Source organism: Neopelma chrysocephalum, unplaced genomic scaffold, assembly GCF_003984885.1.
Source record: "Neopelma chrysocephalum unplaced genomic scaffold, ASM398488v2 Primary Assembly neopelma1_64, whole genome shotgun sequence".
NCBI lineage: Eukaryota > Metazoa > Chordata > Aves > Passeriformes > Pipridae > Neopelma > Neopelma chrysocephalum.
In genome coordinates this window covers 2,732,391-2,747,504 of record NW_020897721.1, presented here as the reverse complement: position 1 = coordinate 2,747,504, position 15,114 = coordinate 2,732,391, and the positions used below count along the sequence as shown (strand labels likewise).

Below are 15,114 nucleotides of genomic sequence, written 5' to 3'. Positions count from 1 at the left end.
TGAGCCGGCACTCCCGGTCCTGCTCCAGCGCCGCTCCGGCTTTGCCCGTTCCCAGCCGCTGTACCGGTCCGTGAGCCCTGGCGGAGCCCACGTGTCCGCCCCGCCCCGCCCAGGACCCGGAAGCAGTTTCCTGCCGCGGGGACAGCGCGGCGGTGGCTCCGCCACAGCCCCAGCCCCGGTCACGGCCCCGGCCCCCGCCCCCGCCGCTCCCCGCCCGCCGCACGGCCGCCGCACGGCCGCCGCCCCGCCGCCGCTGTCCTGCTGCTGCTCCGCCGCCGCCTCCTTCTCCTCATGAAGCCCGTCGTCGTCTTCGTCCTCGGCGGGCCCGGAGCGGGCAAGGGGACGCAGTGCGCTCGCATCGTGGAGGTGAGACGGGGGCACTGGTGGGGGCTCTGCGGGGCGGCCCCGGGGGGCTCTGGGAGGTGTCAGATCTCCCGCGGTGGGGTCCGTGACCCTCCTTGCGGGGGTCGCTTGGGGCAGCATGTCCTCCCCCGTAGCTGCCCTGCGGTCTGGTCTCTTATAGAGCTGTCGTCCGTCCTCCGCCCCTTGGAAGCGATAAATAAAAATAACGACCCACATCTCCCCGTTAGCGGGTGAAGTGGTGGGGCAGCCCCCACTCCTGCCCCTGTCAGGCCGCCTAGCCTTTATCCCTTCTCCTGCCTTTTCCCTCAGCCCCGCGGGATGCCACTCCGCCGGTGGGTCCGCCTGCGCTGGCATCCGACTTGGGGACACCCATTTGGGGGTTTTGCTTCCACTGTGGGGACACCCGCTTAGGGTCTGGAGGCTGCCCCGCTGTGCCTTGGTGGAAGGGCGGGACAGCAGCCCTGGAGACATTCCCGGCTGCCCGGGGGGTGCTGCCTTGCCAGGCCGGTCCTGCAGCCCATCCCGGGTGGGTGGCTCTGTACACGCTGGCACGGCCACGTAGGTGGCTCAGATGCTTAGACTGCCGGTGTCGTGGCCTGGAAGTGGATCTGAGGTGTCCCACACTGATTGGGAACTCGTTGGCTTAACATGTGTGGGATCAAGGTCCGTGTCTTCTGAAGCCTGTCCCATAAATGTAACAGCTGGCACAGCAGGCATTGCAGGGTGTTGGCTTTCTGGCCCAGTGCCATCTCAGTAAGTTGTAGAACTAAAATGTTAAAAATAGAATGAAAATTTGGTTCTGTGACAGAATATGATAGAGGTCAAGGAATGTCCTGATCCCACAGGTCTTGTTCCTGCTTTTTAAAGAGACTAAAACTGGCAGCATAATTTGACAAAGCTTTCGGTTATATCATCAAATTTTCAGTTTTCCAAATACATTTTTACAGTGCTCTGAGACAGAACAAATATCTAACAAGGAACAGTGAATGCTGCATGGTGTAGTGCTGCCCTTTTAAAAACCAAAAACCACAGGGATAATTATACTTTATTCAGGTGGATAATTACGGAAGTAGTTAAGGCTGAATGCTTCCAAACATGTGTGTATGTTGGATTTGAAACAGCTCTTTGATTTTTTTTTTTCATTTTTTTTCTGAGCGGTTGTATGTATTTTTCTGATTAAAAGCCATGTAGGATCAAAGCTTATCCATACCCTCACTGAAAGAAATGTCTAAGAACTGTGGTGATGCCCTTGTTCCTGAAACTATTGGTGGGAAAGAATCCCAGAACTCCTGGAATGGACACGCTCTGTGTGTTGTCTGTTCTGGTGGTGCCCTGGCAGTGCTGTTACAGTTTATCCACGCTGCTGTTATATCCCAGACCTCAGTATTGTATAACTGAGTTAAGTGAATTTGGTCCAGACTGAAAAATGCCGTTATGACTTTAGTTCTGTAGGATTTTAACCTCAAATTACAGACTCGCATTCAAACCAGCATATTCATTAAATTAAATTGTGGAATGAAAGGTTCGTGGTGCTCATAAAGCCTTTTTGGTAAGGTCAAATTCAGCCCCTGGCACGCAGGAAACAAATGAGCTTAAACTATAGGGGAATCTTGTAGGCTGTCATTAATGGCTTTCACCAAACCATTAGTGTAGCCTCAGGGCTGAAGTACCTTGTGTGTGGCTGCTGGCCTCTGTTTAGAAGTATAAATGCCTTTGGCTGGATAGGCTGATATAATTGGATAAAGACCACTTTATTAGGAGGAGTTCAAATGAGCCATTGCTGCTCAAATTGTATTTGCAGCTAGAAAGGAAAGATGGAAAAGTTTTGCTTGTACTGTATTTATTTTCTTCTCTTCTCTAAGCCTGGAAAGAAAAATCCAAATTATCATAGTGCAAATTTGCTTTAATTCTGCTAATCCTGTTCACTACATGGAGAGAAGTTTATGGAAGTCAGTGGGCTGACTGTGGAAAGCACTTGGACCTGTTGACTCCCATAGACAGCCTTCCTGCTTGCTCACATAGCTCCATGGGAGTCACTGGCTAAAACTCGGGGAAGAGAAGGTCTGAGGTAGCTTAAGGGAGAGTTGGACTGATGCAAAGCTGCTGGAAAACTTAGGAAAAGCGGACAGGAGCAGGGAAGTGTGAGTGAAACACAGCAGAAGTACTGAAGAGCAGTGGCTTTTTTAAGCACAAATCCTCAGCCTGGCCCCTGGCAGCCCCCAGAGAGCCCTGGTGCAGGCGGGCAAAGAGACCTTACGTAGTCAGTGCTGTATTTAGGTTGAAAGTGCGTTTTTATTTGTATTTTAAACCCTGTTGGCAGCTTGCCACAGAGAAAAGGGCCTGTAGCTGAGTCATAATAAACCTCATTCATCCTTGTTGTAAATGGACTGAATAATATTAGTTTACATTTGGAATGAATCTGACCCAGTATCTTGCTGTAAATCTGAAGGTTGTGCTGAACAAAAAGTCAGTATGAGCTATAAATATGTCTTGGTTGCTATTCATACTGGAGATTTGGGACAGAGCACATCACATATGGAAGAAGTCTCATTTGGCTGAGGTGAGATCCTGTATTATTTTAACATCAAACTATTTTTATTGAAAACCAAGGGTGTCTGTGTTTTGTAGAGTAAAGGTATTACGTTAGTTAGTACCTTGGAATGATTTCTCAAAGAAGCGTTGTAATTGTTTTGCTGACTATGCTTTACATTCCCAAAAAAGGGACATGGGCATCCCGTGTTGTAGGTGAAATATATATTTGTTAAGTACTAGCCTAAATCACTATGTGTGTGCTGAAATCCCTGATTCTGGAGAAGGCAGGTATTCATGCCAAACTTGGACCCAAATGGAGAAATGATTTAAGGGAAGAAGACATAATAACAAGCGGAAATGGGTATTGACACAGTGTAGGGAAGGGAACAGCAGGTGAGTGATTAGGACTCTTTATCTCCACAGATAAGGTTGGGTGAGACAGCTGAGCCAGGCTGGCTTTCCCTTCACAGAGGGAAGACTCGACTCTTGTATGTTCCACGAACGCACAGAATTGTCAGGGAAATGCAAATGCAGCAGAACTGCTGCTCCTCTGGAGCAGTTCCTCCTATTTAGATAGGGATAAAGCAGAATTCCCTCTTAAGTTCTTATCCTCTCCCTTCCAGCTCTGCAGATTAACTCCTGAAACCTTCCACAGCTCTGTTAGGTGGAGCTTGGCATCATCTGGGACTGTTGTGTAGCTGTTGTGTGAGGCAGAATATTTGAGCGTGTAGTTGAGTGATGTCATTTGAATGCAGGTTCTTGCAATAACCTTCGTGCTTTCTACAGTGTATTTTCTGTGACTGTGAGATAATTATGAGTGCGTAGGACAAAATGAATGAGTCTTATCACTGACTTCTGAACTTTGCTTATGAAATCAGGGTGATAAAGTCAAGGGGAAAAAAAATACATTTGTCAAATGTGCACAAAATACGCTTTCTTGTACTTGAATTTTAAATCCTTATAGCCTTTGCCTGAGATGCAAAGCTCTTTGGTTGGTGCAAAGAATAATAACTAAATCATTTGTTGTTATTTCAAGCAAGATTTGACTTGTATTTTTTGTCTTCTTTGTTTTAGCAAGGTGATCTGTAGGGATTTGGGGTATGCAAAACATCCCTTTATATGTGCCTAAAATATAATTCACCTCCACCACAACCCTATCCTGTATATTTGTGGTTAAATATAAATTAATTCCACAAGGTGGGAAGCTGAGCCTTCTCCTTTTATAAGAGCATAAGTTAATATTCAAATAGAAAAAGCTGTTAAGTTGCTTTGGATATATGATAAGAAGATTTCCTAGGGTGAAGGAAACAATGCAAAGAACAACTCATTGTATCAGAAACACTCCTCTGAAAGTAGCAGAGGATTTAGGTTTTGCTGTCATGTTAATTGTCTTCTGGAAGTCTACTGAGAGACAGCATTAACTTCCTTGAAATAAAAACTTTTTTTAATTGTATGTTTTAAACTCAGCTTCTGAAAGCTCTTTCATGAGTGCCCGGTATTAGTATTCTACTTAGCTTTGAGTTCTCATAGTTGTTTTTTGGAATAGGAATTTATATTTCTGAACTTTGGAGCTTTTTTTCTTTTTTTTTTTTAATATGGTGAGTGATAATTTAAATCTTCCCCCTGAAGATTTATCCCTGTATACTTCCATTTTGCAGAACACTGGGTGTTGAATTTTGGACTTCCCCAAACATACTGTTTATTGAGCTCAATCCTGCTGAAGCACTGGGATGCTCTGTTTGCCCCCCTCTTCCCTGTGGGCACTGTCAGTGGGATCTCCTTTGTACATTTTTTTTTGTTAATGTGTTTTTTTTGTTTGTTTTTCTTCCCTCAGAGGCAAGAAGATATTTCAAACTAAGAAAATGTCTTAATTTTTTTTTATTTGGAATAAGAAGATGGAAGGTCTGCTACTGCATTATAGTCTGTACCCCAAAGCTTTAATTCCCTGTGCTAATAGGACAAGAAAAAGCTTTCTAGGTTAAAAAAAATTATGAAGGTTGCAGGCTTCACACAATTCTATTTTTATTTTAGCTAGTTCTTGAATGGTGTATGTAGCAAACTTTGGTTTTTTATTAAGGTTGCCCAAGATATGACAGGTCAGCACTAGGGCAATAAAAGTTTGTATTTTATTTGTTTAAATCTTAAGCCCCGTGACTTTCATTTTCAAACCAACAATGATAAGCTAAGATAGGAGTCAAGGTCAGAGGAGTAATTTGTGTTTCTCTTGCTTTTTCTTGGCTTCTGCTCACTTAAGGAAGTCTCAAGCTGTGTGTTTAGTAGAGAGATGTGCTGCTGGACCACACAGGGCTGAATCAGAAATAAATGCCGTGCCCCTTGAAAGGGGTCTGTGTCAGGAGTCCCCGCGGCAGCTGCCGCTCACCACCGATCCTTTCTTGCTGCCTTGAGATTGCCGGGGCAGACTCTGCCTGATTCCAGCGTGACACAGATATGACTCATGTATTTTCACTTCTATTCATCTGTTTATTGCATTTACCGAAAACAAAGCGTGTTCTGTCTGTGGAGTGGAAGTTGCAAATCCTGGCTGACAGGAGAAAGCTGGAAGGGCTGTGGGACGGGAGAGAAGGGCATCCCAGGGAGGCTGCGGTCTCGGGTTGTCATTTGGAGATGTGGAGCACACAGCCTGTGTGTCCCAGTTTGTCCTGCTGCCTGGGGACTGAGTGAGCAGGCCAGTGTGAGACAAACAAGTGAGCAGTGCCCTGCTCTGCTCTATCCAGTGCTGCTGAGTGCTGTTCTGAGGAACACCGCTGTGGTGGGATTGATGGAAACTTGAGCTTGCCTTCCCACTTCACTGGGATGAATTTTATTTTTTTTTTTACTTGTTATGTTTTATTTTTTTATTTTTTTTAAAGCAAAGGTGGAAGATGTCTAGAGTGGTGCTGAAGACAGAACTTTTTCATTCACAGTTGATTTTTGTGTGTTTTGAATTATGGTTCTTCTAACATAAAAATAGTTTTAAAAATAATGAGAACTAGTGCCATAGCAACTTAGTGATTTAAGCTATTTTTTTTCCTTCTTCTAGAACAGCATGCCAGTGTGCTAGCACAGCAGAAGACATTATCTCTGAAACATTTTAGAATAGTTAATTCCATATTTTCTTTTTTCTTCTTTGTAATCTCAAAATCTGCCCAGATTTTAGGTGCTTGGTGTCTGAGTATTTGGAAACTTTTTTTTAACCTAGTTTCTCTCCAAGTCTTCCTTTCAGTCTGACATTATGCATCCTGCAAGAACCGGAGAAACTGCTTTTTCATTGTTTGGCAACCACAGTCCTGCTCCCTTTTTGATTGCAGAGGAGAAGGATTAGGCAGTAGTGGCAACAAGTCACGTTCTGGGGATTGCACCAAGATGGACTTGGCACTGCTGGAAAGTCCTGCTGGCACAAGGCAAACCTTGTCAAGATACAAAAGTGTTTTGACCCTTGCAGTCACATCACAGCCCCTTCTGCGAGCTCTTGGGGTTGTGATGATTTGCCCCAATCCAGGACACTTGCCGAGGGTTTATCTCGCCTAAGATGAAAGAAAACTTTGTGCCCTGAATGCCTTGATTAAAACTGGCAAGAGTAGCTCGAGTGCCACATCTCTGAAGCCTTCTGTGTGTGAGCAGCAGCCAAGCCGTTCTCCCTGCTTGTTTGCATTGTTTAAACCGACATGTTTTCCTTGGCTCTTGGCTCAGTACAGTTAACAAATAGATGTTTTGCCCCTGAAGGAGAGGTTTGTTTTTCTTATTGCCTGGTTAAGCCATTCTGAAGGTTACTCTTGAATACAATTTATTATTATCTAAAACAAGTCTATTTGTACAACAGCACTTTAAAACACTTCTGTCCTTTCCTTCCCAGTTTGGCTGTTAAAAACTACTTTAGTTTGCTCTTGCAAAAGACAGAGAATTCCAAAAATTGTCTGACTCAATTTTGTTTTCATGCATGAAAAGGGAAATGCCAAGAAAAATTAAATGGTTTGGTAATCCTCTAAAACTGAAGGGATTATATTTTCCCCCTGTTTTCTCCTTTGTAGAAATTTGATGTTAAAAAATCACTGTTCTTTAACTTCAGCAAGAAGAACTAGATGTTAATTTAGTTCTTCAGCAGAGTAATGTTTCGTGCTTACAAGGAAAGATTTATTCTGGTTTATGACTTCTGTAGGTCATAGTTAATATTTAGATTTGCAATTAAGTAGGCATATCCAAATGCAATGCACATTAAAGCAGGAGTACAGTGAGCTTACAGAGAATGTCTGGAACAGTGAAGCTTTTTCTTCACAGTTATTTACAGTAAAATCTTGCTTCTTTTTTTTGCCAACTGTGTACAGTTTTGGAGATTTAGGTAATTATATCCCTTCTTAAATTATGACTATGGCAGAACTAACTTGCCATGCTTTTGTGGGTGAAATTGGAAAGCAACTGAAATGTTTTAAAGTCACTTAGTGGGTTGTGTAATATTTCTGTTGTGCCTAGTCCAGTAGCCAAGTTTTTAGTCCCAAGTTCACAGCCTCACGAAGTGTGTAGTCACATTATTATGCCTCTCAGACACCTTGTTTGAAATTTGCTTTGGATGTTGCTGCAGCCAAACTGATAACCCTGAAGTTTTTTGCTGTTGCTTCTATTTTGTGTAAAAACTTTAAGATGAGAATATGTGTGCTCTCTAATATCCAACTAGCTTGAGTAATAACGAAGGAGATGTCTTTATTGCCTGTTTTTATGGACTATACCTGGTCGAGGAGCATGGTACACGTGGTTAGTTTTCTTGTGGTGTTAAAAGAGCTGAGAAATATGATAGTTTTGTGCTCTGAAACTTCCTTTATAACAATGCCTTTCTCTTTGGTAGGAATATATTTTTATGCCTGCAGTAGGTGTCTATTTACAATGCTAAATGCCTGAGAAATTCAAGTGTAATAAATACTTTTCATTGGTATTTTGTATTAGTGACTTTTTTTAGCTGTAGTCGGAGGTGAAAGAGAGGAACAATGGTATGTGCTGTTCTCCTGCATGCTGCCATCAGATTGATGATCTGAACCTGATCTTTCTGCTCTTTCTGTTTACTGTACACGGCTGACAGAGGGTGGCACCAGTGTAGCTGTTTTACCTTCATCTGCCATGTTATCCTTAGGAAGAAGGCACTAGGCTCCCCAAGGGCTGCCCTGAGTTTGTCGTGTTCATCCCAGGAAAGGAGGTAGCAGGGGCAGGCATGGAGGAGTGGGTTTGGAGGAGTGCAGGAGGTCTTTTTGTGCAGCTGCCATGTTATAAGTGAATTCACCAAGGTGGAGGCGGAAGTTGGTGCCAGAGCCACAACAGGAACATAAGGATTTCTGACTTATGCTTGGGATATTACTCCAGCACCAAAGGATCTGGAATCACCTCATCTGCTTTTCTTTAAGTAGGTAATTGGACAAAATTATTGTCTTGACTTGTTTCCAAACGTAACAAGATTGCCTTTGAAAGCCATACACAAATACCTGACCAAAGCCCTCTTGAGCATTTTACTCAGGGATGTCCAGTTCTGGGCCCTTCACTCCAAGAAAGACATTGAGGTGCTGGAGCATGTCCGGAGAAGGGCAACAGAGCTGGTGAAGGGTTTAGAGAGTAAGTCCTATGAGAAGCAGCTGAGAGAGCTGGTGGGGCCTTTAGCTTGGAGAAAAGGAGGCTCAGGGGAGACCTTGTCACTCTGCAATTATCTGAAAGGAGGTTGTACCAAGGTGGGGATTGACCTCTTCTCCCAAGCAACTAGCGACAGGACAAGAGGAAATGGCCTCAAGCTGCACCAAGGGAGGTTCAGGTTGGACATCAGGAAGAATTTCATCACTGAAATGGATGTCAGGCATTGGAACAGGCTGCCCAGGGAAGTGGTGGAGTCGCCATCCGTGGAAGTGTTCAAGAAATGACTGTATGTGGCACTTAGTGCTATGGTTTAGTTGGCATGATGGTGTTTGGTCAAAGGTTGGACTGAATGATCTTGGAGGTCTTTTCCAGCTTTAATGATTCTATGATTCTATGGCTGTGCTTTCCGTGCATGCACAGTGTGCTGTATTGTCAGACCGCTCACTGAAGAGGGAATAGATCCATCACCAGCAAGATGCTATTCCTTGTGTTTTTCTGTTGCAATGCAAAGATAAATAGGTTTGACACTGTTTCCTGATGTTAACCTTGCACATGTCCGAACTGAAGGGCTCCTGTGCCTGTTTGTTTTGCATGTTCCAGAAATACGGCTACACGCACCTTTCTGCCGGTGACCTCCTCCGGGATGAGCGGAAAAGGCCGGGCTCACAGTATGGAGAACTCATTGAGAACTACATTAAGGAGGGGGAAATTGTACCAGTTGAAATAACGATCAGCTTGCTGAAGAGGGTAAGGAAAGGGCTATTTCCTTGCAGGGTCACTCCTGCAGACTAAGCAACAAAGCAGTGGCTGTGTTCTGATAGAGCTGCCTTTCCTCCAGTGCGAGTACTGTGAGTTGGCAGACACGTAGGTGCTTCTCTCAGCAACCACTTGTGTTTCTTTCTGACTGCTGGAGAGGTAATGTCCTCTGATACCTGGGAATCTGTGAGAAGGGATTATTTTTATTGTATTTTATTTTTTAGTAGCTCTAGGGGAATCAGTGAAACTGTATTTTTTTGTTTCCCCGCACTAGCTGTTGACCCTCTTGGTCCGCTCGGTCATATTTGATTGGAGGGTAGAGGCCTTAAAGGCACTAAGATTTGTAAGTTTTATCAAAATAGATAGTCAGGTGAAGGAGAAGAGCATCTACTAATGTTCTTGTGGAAGGATAAGCTCCAGCCTTTATCCTTATTACATGTCTATGAAAACAGTGAGAGTACCTCCTTTAAGACAGAAAAGGCTTCTGTTATTCATGGCACTACATTTTTCTGGAGCTTTTCTGCTGGAATTAATTCTAGATCAGGAATGTTTTGATGTCTTATTCTGTAACAACACTTTCCAGTATCTTGTGGAAAGTCAACTTTAAAGCTGGGATTGTGGTAGGAGATTTTGAGCTTTATGAACTAATTAATTCAGTTTGAACAATAGCTACGTTGGTGCATCAGTGAGCTAATTAGCACACATTGAAGGTGAAACAAAAATACATTTTGTAAATCTGCAATAATCCCAAGATAAATGCTTTTCAATTTACCATGTCAAGATTTGGGGGTAAATTAATAAGTAGATAAAGCAATGTATGTGTGGGAGACTGTGAATTGAATTATCTTTTATCAGGCTATGGATCAAACAATGGCTGCCAATTCCCAGAAGAACAAGTTTTTGATTGATGGATTTCCCAGGAATGAAGATAATCTTCAGGGCTGGAATAAGACTATGGATGGAAAGGCGGATGTTTCCTTTGTTCTCTTTTTTGATTGTGACAATGAGGTAAAGAAGTGTGTCATTCTGTAACTTCCTTTCTTGCAATATTGTGAGAATCATTCAGGAAGAAAATAAAACTCTCTCAAGTAGAATAGGCTAGTTTAAGAGTAGAAAGAAAACTTGGCCTGTGATTTGGAAGGATTTTTTGGCAACTTGTTTATACAGATGAAAAGCTGCATTTATTGAAATAGGCAGCTGATGACTCTTGGTCTAATCATATGTGAATAAATTATTTTGAAGAAGTACTTCAGGTAATTGCAATCTTAAAAAAAAATTATCAAAACTTTAAATACATTTTACAAAATTATTTGGTTACTTTTCAGAAAATATTACTCTGTTTACTCTTAGTAATTTGTTGTTTAGTCCAAAATGAACTTGATACAATGTCTGCTTTAATTCTAAAGTGCAGCAGCAATCTTTATTTTCATAGTAACTAGCTGTGCTATAGGATAGCAGTAATCAATGTTCTATTCAGCAAGTCATTAGATTACAAGGGCATTTTGACAGTGATGCATTATATTCATTTAACAAGTGCCATGATATGCTGTCTTTTTAATATGTCAGTGCCCTTGAGGCGTAACATAAAACTGATATAAGAATCCCAACACCTTAAGCTGACTTTTTTTCCTTTTATCCTTTTCTCCAACTTCCTGAGGTTTTGTTGCATTTTTTTTTAGCTTGTTTGCATTTATTTTTTAATCCGAAAACATAAGGGATTTTTTTTTCTATTCAAAATCTTAAATAAGATTAAGTTTTTCAATTGGTGAGAAGTTAATTTGGGATTCTGATTTTTGCTAGATCTAAAAATAGACAATGCTTACATGATCTTCTTGTGTTTTTTTTTTTTCTATGATTGCATTCTGTAAGAAAAAGTAATTTTTAACCATTGTCCTCTTGCATCAGTAGGATAAAAGTGTTCATGAGGTGGCCATGTGTCAGCTTTGCTTATTTAACTTTAGGTTTAAAAACTTAGTCCATTGGGAAGCTTGAACATGAAGTTCTTTCTTCATTTTTTTTACTTACATTTTGAAGTCTTTGTTACAGTGATGTCAAGTAAGAACATTTTACCTGACAATAACTTAGTTTTGTCAATTTGCCTTACAAAAGAACATAAAGTGACTTTCAGGCAGGCATATATTAGTAGTCTCATTTGACATGTTGCTTTTCAGAAAGCCTGAACACGCCCTTGAAAATCTGGTAATTTTCTTCTTTAAATGTCTTAGGTTGGAGACCCAGTCAAACCACAAAGCTTGATGTTACTTTTACTTCCTCTGACCCCAAACCCATTTTAATAAACTGATGACGTGTAAAGCTACCACCCTTTTTCTCTGGAAGAATCTAACTTTCCCTGTGAGTTCTGATTACCTCCACCAGATCTGGACAGTATGTTGTTTCTCAGGCCTGTTTAGATGTTCAGGGTTTTTGTTTTGTTCCTGCCTTCGAGATGGCAATTTGCATTCTTGGTTTTAATCATCCTTTTGATGTTTTTTCTTGTAGATCTGCATTGGCCGCTGTCTTGAAAGAGGCAAGAGCAGTGGTAGGAGTGATGATAATCGGGAGAGCCTGGAAAAGAGGTACTATCTTCAAAACTTTTCAGTTCCCTTCTGTTTATATTTTACTATGTAATGTGGTGTTTTGTTTTTTTTACTTCCCTGTGCTTTCTCCTAGAATTCATACATACCTGCAGTCCACTAAGCCTATCATAGATTTGTATGAGAGAATGGGAAAAGTCAGAAAAGTGGATGCCTCTAAATCTGTTGATGAAGTAAGTGTATAAGCCAAAAAAACTATGGGGATGACAGTGGCAGGGGACGTATTTTTGGCACTCTTCTGAGATGTGTCTATGTGTGATTAGTGTGCTAATTAAGCACTGATGTGTATTACTGAGGGAGGTTGTGGAACTCTCGTTTTGACTCTGGAAGAACCGAATGAGATGTGAATAACTTTAGGAAATTGATTAGTTCTGCTTGAACATGAGCTCAACTAAACGTATTTTCAATGTTTAAGTGCCTTGCCTTTTTCATTTTCATGAGCTTTTGCTCTTCTGAAGTAGTTTTGCTCTTCTGTCTGTTTGCCAGAATTGATGCCAATTTTACTGTTAAAGAATTACTGTGAATGTTCTAAAAAACCCTATATATTTTTAAAATGCTGGCAAATACTATTTATGTTGGTTTGACTTGAAGTAACTGTTTAACGCTTCATAAAATTAATATTCTTCTTTATCTTTTTAGGTGTTTGAAAAAGTTGTACAAATTTTCGACAAAGAAGGCTAATTCCCTGCTTGAAACTTCATTTAAACTTGTGCTTGAATCTTGCTTGAATAGCTGCTACTGCAGTCCACTCTTTGTAATTATTTTAAAAGATTTTTTTATTTTTTTTCACATATCTAATGATGATTGTAAAAGCAGTTAATTAGAAATGGATCTGGTTTTTTAAATAGGAAATCATTTCTTGTGGCTATAGTATACAAATTTCAGGGTTCTCCGTTAGTAGAAGTCCAGTTACTCACATGGCAGAATCACAGTTAATACATCTCTCTGAAGAAACTATTTATTCTGTCACAGTTCTGTGCCTGTCATGGGCAGGCAGCCCTTTTTATTCCTTACTGCCATACACATATTTTTATTTTTTTTTTAAGGATTAACTGAACAGCAGCATTAAGCAATGAAGGACCCATGTGCCCTTGTTTGTTTTTTGGATGCTTGGACCAAATTTAGCAAGTTTTTTGGTTGGTTTTTTTTTCAAAATATAATTTTGTCAAAAATCACTGATATCCCCAAACATGAATTCTGGAAGTCAAGCTACAGTTAGTATGAGAGTCTGTTTTAGCAGTTCTCAAAGAACTATTAAATATGCTTTTCAGGAATAGACATACAAAGTACTTTATGGAAAGTGGTGCTTTCTTATGACTCTGGATGTAAACTGTCTTCTAAGTTCTTGAGTACCTGGATGACTTGGCTCTGGGATTTACCTTGTTTTCGTTTGCAAAAGATTAAGAAAGTAAATTTAATATTTCAATGCTCATTTATTTCAAATAATAGTTATATTCTTAATTACAGCATGGTCTTCACAAGATGGCAAAGCTCTTAAATAGTGTAGTAAAAGCAAAATCTTCTAACAGTTCTGTCTTAGGTAACAAGTGGAAGGGATTTCTCTTCATGATTGCTGAAATACTGTGTTACCAAATGCTTTAAGGTTTGTTACCTGGGGAAATATTTTTATGGTTAAACTAGTGAATTTGTTTCCCTAAAAATGTATAATTTTAATAGCTGTTTGTTTGAGAAGTTTGTAAATTATTGGACTTTTGTTACAATGTGGTCAACTGAGGGGAAGATAACTGCAGAAAATGTTTCATTCCCTTAAACAGATTGAGTCCTGCTTCACCAAGTTCTCTTGGAGTAGCCAAGTACAGTCAACAGCAATAGCTGGGATAAGCAGAGAACTAATTGAAACAAACTGGTTTAAATGTTTGCACAGATGTGGTGCAATTTTGTCTTTTGTTTAACCTTCTCTCTCCCCTATATAGCATGCATAGGTCTGTGGGGGCCCACCCATGCATTCCTTGCATGCCCTGAGCTTCCACTGAAGGCTTGAAGGATGAGAGTTTTAACTAATTTTAGTGATAGAGTGGTTCTTCCTACATTAACTGACGCTATAATTGGTTTGTGATATGCTAATTACACGGAACTGCAATTTGGAGATCCTGACATTCAGCTTTTCTTTAGTGATGACTTTCTCCATTTAGGAAAAGTTTTAAATTATGCCTGGCTTCTAATTAGAATCAGATGTGTTGGTCCTCATCCTGCAGTCAGATCTGTGCAGGCAGATTTGTATTTGCAGGAATACTCATCTCACTGAGGTTGTTGAGGGTGCTGGTCTGGGGATGAGATGGGTACAGAAACAAAGGGTAAACTACAGTAGCTTTTCCAGTCTGGTAGGAGTTCAGACAATGGACTGGGCACAAATAGCTGTTTACTACTGCAGAATATATGGACCATGACTACTTTTGTGAGTGTGGGAGGCTGATGCTTTCACTTCGAGTTTCCCCCTAAAAAAAAAAAAAAAAAGAAAACATGGTATTTAGTTCTTACTATATAAGTATGCTGACATAGGATAGGATCCAGCAAAACTGCATGTTTTGATATGAAGGTTAGAATCAGGGTTTTTCAAAAAATATTTCAAACAGGATTCTTTAATCCAGTTAGATTTAATTATCTTTTGTTTCTAAGTTATTGGTTTTTACAAGTTCTGTTCAGAATAGAATATCCATTTTCTCTCATCCTACACTTTTCTGTATATTTAAGTGCTGAAACAAAAATAACCTTTGGAGCAAGTTTTAGAAAAAAAACCCCAATGTTTTGGCAGTATTGAATTTGGAGTGGATTGTAATGTTTCTGTGCAAGGACTAGATTTTTTGTCATTTTATTTATTAAAGATGCCATTAAATGTGTTACCACTTCTTCCAAGTTGGACTTATGATTGAAATAAAGATTAAAGGCAATATGCCAATGTGTTGTGTCCATTTAGCAGCAAAACTGTATAAAGAATTTGAGGAGATCCAATAAACTCCATTCTGTGTTTAATGAGTGCTTGGATACCTGTCACAAGGGATATTTTTCACATATATCTGTCTATATAAAGTGAGTTTTTATTAGCATTACATACTTCACGTGGCTGCACACACACAGGTATGTGTATAAAAGTTATAAAAGCTCAGTTTTCACCATGAAAACTGAAGTCCTGAAGACCCTGTTAGGCACAGGATAAGACCAGGCAATTACCTGGGGAATTGGTACATTTTCTTGGTTATGTAGGTTTATCAGATGACTCTATTTGTATAGTTGTGCAGTGGTA

At 40.7% G+C, this 15,114-nt stretch overlaps 1 protein-coding gene across 1 annotated transcript; it reads left to right on the top strand.

Moving 5' to 3' along the window:
* The first annotated feature begins 152 nt into the window (after nucleotides 1-152).
* Nucleotides 153-14,761, top strand: CMPK1 (cytidine/uridine monophosphate kinase 1). The gene is made up of 6 exons (XM_027683116.1): nucleotides 153-366; nucleotides 9,103-9,249; nucleotides 10,114-10,266; nucleotides 11,758-11,834; nucleotides 11,929-12,025; nucleotides 12,492-14,761. The coding sequence occupies exons 1-6, from the start codon at nucleotides 292-294 to the stop codon at nucleotides 12,531-12,533; spliced, it is 591 nt and encodes a 196-aa protein (XP_027538917.1). The 5' UTR covers nucleotides 153-291; the 3' UTR covers nucleotides 12,534-14,761.
* The last annotated feature ends 353 nt before the right edge of the window (nucleotides 14,762-15,114 follow it).

Coding starts and splice junctions, on each gene's coding strand:
- CMPK1 (XM_027683116.1), top strand. CDS start 292: ATGAAGCCCGTCGTCGTCTTCGTCCTCGGCGGGCCCGGAGCGGGCAAG. Junction 367..9,102: donor AGTGCGCTCGCATCGTGGAG/GTGAGACGGGGG, acceptor TGCATGTTCCAG/AAATACGGCTACACGCACCT. Junction 11,835..11,928: donor CGGGAGAGCCTGGAAAAGAG/GTACTATCTTCA, acceptor GCTTTCTCCTAG/AATTCATACATACCTGCAGT.